Genomic DNA, 8,184 nt, shown 5'->3' with positions numbered 1-8,184 from the left:
TTTAAAAAAAAAAAAAAAAGAAGAAGTTGGCAGGAGGGGAAGAATGAAAGGGGGCAAATCGGAGGGGGAGACGAACCATGAGAGATGATGGACTCTGAAAAACAAACTGAGGGTTCTAGAGGGGAGGAGGGTGGGAGGATGGGTTAGCCTGGTGATGGGTATTAAAGAGGGCACGTTCTGCATGGAGCACTGGGTGTTATGCACAAACAATGAATAATGGAACACTACATCAAAAACTAATGATGTAATGTATGGTGATTAACATCACACAAAAAAAATAACAAATAGAAAAAATAAATAAATAAATAAATAAAACATTGGGCTCTGCATCGTTGGCTGGGTGATCTTGAGCAAATTGCATAATTATTTCCTCCTCTAAAGAACAGGTTAAAGAGACTTACCTTTTAATATAATTTGTAAAGAATGTGGCACATGTATGGGCCACAGATTTGATTTGACCAAAGGGAGGAGTCAAATTATATAGTGAAAGACTAAACCCCAACAGAACAAGGTTTTTGCCATATATTTTTTGTTTGTCTTTTGAAAGCAGGAACAGATCTTCCTTTGTAAAACGGAATCCCTGTTAACACAGTTAGGCAAACAAAGAATCTTGACATTGCTCATGACACTATTCTGTAGCCAAGAATATTATTGTGTGATTTTTAATCACAATCACAATCCATGGTTACATAGACAAGTGGTGGCAATTTCAATTCTCTTTATGACAAAATATCAGTTGACCACTACATAAACAGAGGCATTCATTATTAGTGGGGATTGAAGAAGGTGAGCAGAATAGTGTGGCTCATTCATTCCCAAGCATCCTCAAGAATAAAAGAAAGAAGCTAGGTTCAACAAGGTATTCACTTCCTTTCCCTATACGGGACTAAAAATCAAGAACAAGAACCATTATTAAAAGAACCCTAAAATTTTCTGAATTTTTTTGCAACTATACTGTGCCCACAATTTTTATCATACCTTCTCTGCTTTAATGCAATTATAAGTAATAAAACCCTTGAAACAGGAAAGTGCTCTGTGTAATTGTTTCAGAGAAAGTAAAAAAAGAAATGAACTGGTAAGACAGCATGCTACCTGATTGCTTATCTTGGATAGGAAAGACAAGAGAAAAAATAATAGGTAGTGCTATCCTTAGATAGGGAAGGTTATCCTAGTGTCTTCAACTGATATGGGGAATAAAGATCAGTTTGGGTTCACCTTGGAACTGAGGATGACCCTCAAGAAGAGAAAAAAGAAATTAAAGTAGAAAGCCTGCCAAAAAGACTTTACAAAGGTAAGGAAAAGAAAAGAATAGGAAGAAGAGGTTAAGGAAGAGCAGAAAGTGGAGAAAAAGACAGAGCAAATGAGGGATAGATGGTTCTGCTCAGTTTGTAATTCTCTTCAGGGTTTTCTTCAGAGCAAGTTTGATATCTTTGTTCCTGAGACTATAAATTAAAGGGTTGAGCATGGGCACCACATTGGTGTAAAACACTGAGAAAATTTTCCCTTGGCCCACAGACCCAGCAGATGATGGTTTGACGTGAGTGAGCAACCCAAATCCATAGAACAGACCAACAGTTACTAGGTGGGAGCCACAGGTGCTGAAGGCTTTGAACCAACCCTGAGATGAGGAGATGTGAAGGATATTGGAAAGAATCTAAATATAAGAAATACAGATAATGAGGCTAAATACAATGACAACTGTCATTGTATGCCCACAATAACAGAAGTCACCAGCTCACTGGCATAGGTGCTGCTGCAGGAGAGCTGGAGGAGGGGGAAGATGTCACACATGGAATGGCTGATGATGTTGGAATCACAAAAGGACAATCTGACCATGTACCCTGTGTGGACCATAGCACCAGCAAACCCCATCACGTATGAACCAGACATCAGAAGAGAACAGAACTGAGGGGACATGGTGACTGTGTACAGCAGGGGTTTACAGATGGCCACATAGCGATCATAGGCCATGGCTGTCAACACATAGCACTCAGAGTTGACAAAAAAGCAGAAGAAAAATAGGTGGGTCATGCATTCTGTAAAGGAGATGATGTTCTTCTCTGAAATAAAGCTTATCAGCATTTTGGGGGTGAAGACAAATGAATAACAGAGATCAATAAAGAACAGATTGAAGAGGAAAAAGCACATTGGGGTGTGAAGGTGAGAATTCAGGTAAATTAAATTAATTAAGCTCAAATTGCCCACCACAGTGACCCCATAGTTCACCAAAAACAGAAAAAACAGAGGTAGTTGGAGTTCAGGTTGGTCTGTTAATCCCATAAGGATAAACTCAGTCACAGAAGAGTCATTTTCCACAGCCATTCATTTCACGGGTGTGATCTGCAGGAACAGAGGTAGAAGGTGACATTAACAATGGACCCTCACTCTTTGTCTCCAAAGGAAGAGATGAATCTGCTCGTTTACAAGCTCAGGTTGTCATGCAAGGAATCCAAGGAGCAAGACTTCTTCTGATTATTCCTAATGATTCCTCATTCTCCTTTACTTCCACTCATGTGGTTTGTCTCTGTGCAGAAAGAATACTGATAGACCCACAATGTCTCTGCACATCATTTCCTCCCTTCTCCCCAGTATCCATTCAGGTTTAGGGCTGAAAAGAGCAGTAAATTAATAAATTGGTGGTGTTCCCCACAACCCTTGATTTGTGCAGGTTGGAGTCTGAAAGGAAATTATGAAGACAAATGTCATTCAACCCTCATTTTCCTTTTCCTGGAAGCCTCACTGCTGCTGGACCTTAAGGCCACTTCTACTCTACAGTCCTGGGGGGGGGTCAAAGTTTCTGACAAGAAAGGAGGCAATATACATAAGCACAGCCCTCAGTCTTTGACATGCTAAAAGAGGTATTCTGGAGAACAGGCCGTGATCTCTGAGAATTTGCCCAGAAGTCCTCTTCACTTGAAAGAAGGAAAACAACCTCATAATGAGCTCCAAAACAATCAGTTGACTCAAACAGGAATCTATTCCATGACCTGTAGTTCTGGGAAAATTGATTAGAAGCACAGAAAATTATTCTCTCCCTCATTATTTCCTTCCAAGTTAAATGAGTCCATTGAGGGTAGAAATTATTGAGCCCATATTCATATCCTGTGTCGCAAGCCTAACACTGGATCCTTTGAGACTCAATGTTTTGCTCAGTTTATAATTTGACAATAAGAATTCCTAATCCCCAAAGCAGAGGAATGAGTGCCTCCCTTTGTCACTTCTTTCATCATCCCCTGGATTCTATGCACAGTCCTAAGAGTAAAGTCTGGGGCATAGTCACTTGCCATTTCTAGCACTTTCCTGAAGACTCTGGGATTGCATTAGTAAAACATTAAATCATAGCTTTAGCACTGTCCATGCTTGTGGATTTCACTTCTATAAAGGGATGTTCTAGCAAAGTGGTTAAGAGAGTGGGAGTGTTGGGGCTGGGCTTGATGGGTGATAGGTATTAAGGAGGGCACTTGATATGATGGACTTAGGGTGTTGTATGCAAGTGATGAATCACTGAATTCTACTCCTGAAACCAATATTGCATTGTATGCTAATTAGCTAAAATTTAAATAAAAATTTGAAAAGAAAATATGATAAAAATAAATAAAAATTTTAAAAGAGAGAGAGAAAGAGTGGGAGTGGGCCCTCAAGTCAAATCTGGACTTTAAAATCCTTAATTGTGAGACTGAAGACAGTGATATAACTTCTCTGGCCCTTGTATGTACATTTTCATATCTACTTAATACCTATGTATAGATATAAAATGAGTTTAGTAAAGGAGCAATCTCATAGGATTGTTGTGGGGATTAAAGGAGTTAAATCACATAAAGTATCAGAAACATGCCTGACACATAAAAAGAGCCTGATAAGTGTTGGTATCCCTCCCCTATTCCCAATCCATATTCATTATATCAAGGTTTTTCAACCTTGGCACTATTTACATTTTGGACTAGATAATTCTTTATTGTGAAGCTGTCCTGTGTATCATAAGATAAAAGCATCCCTGGCCCTCTACCCATTAGATTCCAGTAGTATCCCCCACCACCAGGTATGACAATCAAAATGTTCTCCAGACACTGGCATGTGTCCCTTGGGTGGCAAAATCACTCATTTTGAGAAATGCAGATCTATATGTAGATCTAGATCTACATTTATATGGACTTCCATAAATGCCTCTCAGAAAGTTCTATCTCATGTGCCTCAAGCTCAAAGTGCCCAAAACTGAAATCAGCACTTTCTGATGATTCCCACTGCCCCTCCTCCAGGTCATCATTTTCCACATTATTTTTGCCATCATCCAGGCAACTAATCTACAAACTAAATTTAAGCAACTTCCTCTCATTGGCCATCTTCATCCAGTCTTCAATTCCCAGAGAATTCAACTCCTTGAAAGATTTGGCCTTCCCTCTTACACAGCTTCTATATTCTCTCTTCATCTCCAATTCAGATTACTCTAATAGTTTTCTACCCAGGACTCCTACTAAGATGAGAATTTGTAACTTTTCCACCCCGTACCATTATTGTGCAGATGTGCACACTCTCTTCTTGCTCTCTATTCCTAATCCCTACCGTTATACGGTTATAATAATAAATTAGGTGAGTTAACGTCATTTTTAATCCCTTTTTGTCATGTTAGTGAGTTTCAAGAAGAAATAGAGACATGTTGCCTACATTATTCTTCCATCTTTAACCAGAGTCCTCCACTGTACTTCTAGGATGAAACCTAGGAGCACACCAAGTCCACAGGAACCTAGAGCCTGGAATTTTATGTTCCAGGTCTTGAGAGTTCTATTCTACCCAAAGTAGGTGGTGCATGAGGACTAAAACTCCATAAACAGACTCTATTTTAGAGATTTTCCTGACTCATTACATTTAATGAACAATTTTTTGAGCATTTAGACTGCAAAACAGAGTGAACACACACAAAATGAGGTACAGGGCTTGACCCTATGATTTCTCAGTATAACTAGAGTGATAACCAAAGAAACTGAAATTTGTACCACTATTAGTAATTGTTAGCCAGTCACAGTGCTAGATTCTCTATTCACCTTCCCTCCTGTCCCCCCACCCTCAATCAGGCAGGAGGGATTAATTCATTGTTCCACAGTCAAAATAGCAACAGCCAGACCAAGATTCATATTTAAGCATCTACGAATCCAGAATTGATTTCTTTTACCACTACACTATGCAGAATTGTGTGGTATATGTGGGATATTTTATAGAGGGTACATTAAGAATCCTTCAAATTAAGTGACAGAAATTCAAGCTGAATCTGTCTAGATAAGCCAGCCCATACCACAAATGTGTGTGAAACTGCTAAGCTGAGGATGTACATGACTTCTTGCATGGCTGTACCCCGGACCAAGTCATTCATGTGTGTGTCACTCTTCCCACTTTTTGTTCTGCTTAGTTCTACTCAGTTTTAATCTCAGATGGGTTCTCCCCATGTAGCAAAAGGAGAACCACCAAAATCCTTACATTTAATCTTACCAACTCAGTAACTCTAAGGAGAAAAGAAAAGTTAAAAAACTGTTATGGTAGAAAAGACAAGTCAAATGTCTACTTCTGACTAATCACTGCCATTGAGGTTTGGAATGTGCTGATAGATAAGATGCCTCTTAAAGTGAGCAAATCAATCCATCAAAATCACATAAAATGTGCTACCTGTATCAGACAAGGTGCAGTCAGAAAAGCAAATGGTAAAATATGTGCTTCTTATAGAGTGTATTTAAAACAAAGAATTGGTTTATTCAAATATTGCAAGGGGGAAAGAGAAAAAAGTTGAAAAATATAAAGACTATTAAACTACAGAAAATAGCTACCACTCACAACTGGTAGAAAACATGGAAAGAGTAAGCATAACCAGATACTAGAATCTCAGAGGAGAAGCTCTATAGGATTGGTGCTTGGAGGACTGGAGGGTTTGAAAGTGCTTGGACGTCTGAAATAGAGGCTCCACCCAGTTCTGGGTCCAACATGGAGGGAGACCAATGAGGAGGCCAAACAAGTGCTTAAGCCTCTCAAGGGGCAGAGCCCATGCAATGAAGCGAGGGAGGACAGTACAGCTGCCAAGGGAGTGTTGTCCAGCTAATGACTACACATCTAAGGAGGTGCAGAAAGTTAAACACATTTCCATGTGCTTATTGGCCGTTTGCATGCCTTTCTTTGGGACATGTCTTTCAAATCATCTGCCCATTTATGAAATGGTCTTTTATTATTTAGGTATCTTTTAATTTTTAACTTGTTATATATTACGGTTACAATATCTTTATCAGATACAGGTATTGCAAATATTCTTCAAGTCTGTGGCTTGTCTATGAATTTTTTTTGGTAAACAGGTACTCTAATGTTAATGAAGTTTATTTTTTCTTTGGTTTTTTTTTTCTTTTGAGTTTAGTGCTTTCTAGAATATGTGTAAGAAATCTATGTCTACACCAACATACTTTTTTATGTTTTCTTCTAGATTTATGTTTAAATTTTATGTGTGCAGTCTGATCCATTTAAAATTAATTGTTGTATATGGTGTGAGGGAGAGATCACTTAATTGTTTTCTCAAGAACAGTATTTCCAGCATCAATTGCTTAAAATATTTTCCTATCCCTATGGATTTACTTTCTTGCCTGGTCAAAAATCAAATGACTGTAAAAGTAAGGATCTCTTTCTGGACCTTCGATGTTGTACCATGACTTATTTATCTATCTTTATAACAAAACCAATCTGTCTTCATTATCAGAGCCTAATACTAAGTGTTAAAATCAGTTAGTGTAAATCTTCTGTGTCATCTAGAGATCCCCAAGGAGCAGATGCCAAGAAATAATTAGACCTGCAAGACATTTATTATGGTAAATAGTTGTGAAGGGTAAAATGGGAAGAAGGAGTCATTGATAAAGGCCTTCAAATGGGTTGAAACTCTGACACCTAAGAAAGAAGAGAGAGAAGGAAGGACACAGTAGGAAAATCTCAGACTATAGGGCAGTTCTAAAAAGTCTCTGTTAGGATGACAAGAAGTACCTAAGCAAAAAATGCCTATCAGAAGACACCTTTGTTACGATGATATTGGCCAGCTCCTGTATGACCCATCATGGTAAGCCATTGGCTGGAGACATCTCAGAGTGAGCATGGACTCTGCCTGAACACAATGGTGAATCCAAAGGAGTATCACCTATAGACTATCATTCAACAATGCTCCCCCCAGCTGGTTCTCTTGAAGAGATGAGCAGCACCTCCCTATGACTGCCACAGTCCACTCCCAAGAACAAATTACACCCCAAAGTTCTTTCTGTTTTATTTATTATTATTTTATTTTATTAACTATTGTTTTAGCAATAAACATTACTGTTGTTGTTCAAGCAAGATAATCCAATTCAACAAGTACTTCTTGTCCTCCCAATATATCTGACATTCTAAATATACAAATGAGAAAAACATTGAGAAATAGGAAAATTATAGGAAACAGTATTTACTTCAAATGCTTATTATCTTCTTGGTGAGACAAACTGCTATGGTCAAATGTTGAAATCCTAACCCCCAAACATATTAGGATGAGGGGTCTTTGGAAGGTGCTTAGGTCATGACAATGGAATTCTCATGAGTGTGATTTGTGCCTTATAAAAGAAGCTCCATATAGATCACTAGTGCTTTCCACCATGTGAGGATATAATGAGAGGTGTGTGACCTAAAAGAGTGCCCTCAGCCATTCGTACTGGCATCCTGATCTTGGACTTATAGCCTCCAGAACTGTGAGAAATAAATTTCTGTTGTTTATAAGCCACCAATTCTGTGGTATTTTGTTATAACAGCCCAAATGGACTAAGACACAGATTTAAGTAAGCTCACAAAATGTTGCTAGAAATAAAGTTTATTATCATTAATATATACCTTTTTTCATTATAAACTTCATTAAATAAATAAATGTCTAACATGTTTCTCCCAATATGCATTATTTTCTTTTATGTCTAACATGTTTCTCCCAATATGCATTATTTTCTTTTAAGTGATAAATAACAGACTACAGTGAGAACTTCATGTTCTTTTTCAAAATATCTGATGCCATATTAGATAGTAATGAAGACAAATCTTTTAATACATCAGTCATCCCCCATATTTGGATCCTGAGATACATATGTATTATTTCTTTAGTCATACTATGTTAATATCTTTGGCAATAAAAGGTGGAGTCATATGTATTCACTT

At 38.0% G+C, this 8,184-nt stretch overlaps 1 protein-coding gene across 1 annotated transcript; it reads right to left on the bottom strand.

The window, feature by feature from the left end:
- Positions 1 to 1,381: 1,381 nt before the first annotated feature.
- LOC110586185 (olfactory receptor 143-like) lies at positions 1,382 to 2,322 on the bottom strand. The gene is given in 2 exon segments (XM_021696366.1): positions 1,382 to 1,707; positions 1,710 to 2,322. Coding segments are annotated over 2 exon segments (939 nt in total).
- Between the last annotated feature and the right edge of the window lie 5,862 nt (positions 2,323 to 8,184).

The sequence above is a fragment of the Neomonachus schauinslandi genome, chromosome 11 (assembly GCF_002201575.2).
Source record: "Neomonachus schauinslandi chromosome 11, ASM220157v2, whole genome shotgun sequence".
In the NCBI taxonomy this organism is placed as follows: domain Eukaryota; kingdom Metazoa; phylum Chordata; class Mammalia; order Carnivora; family Phocidae; genus Neomonachus; species Neomonachus schauinslandi.
This window is presented reverse-complemented; position numbering and strand designations above follow the sequence as displayed.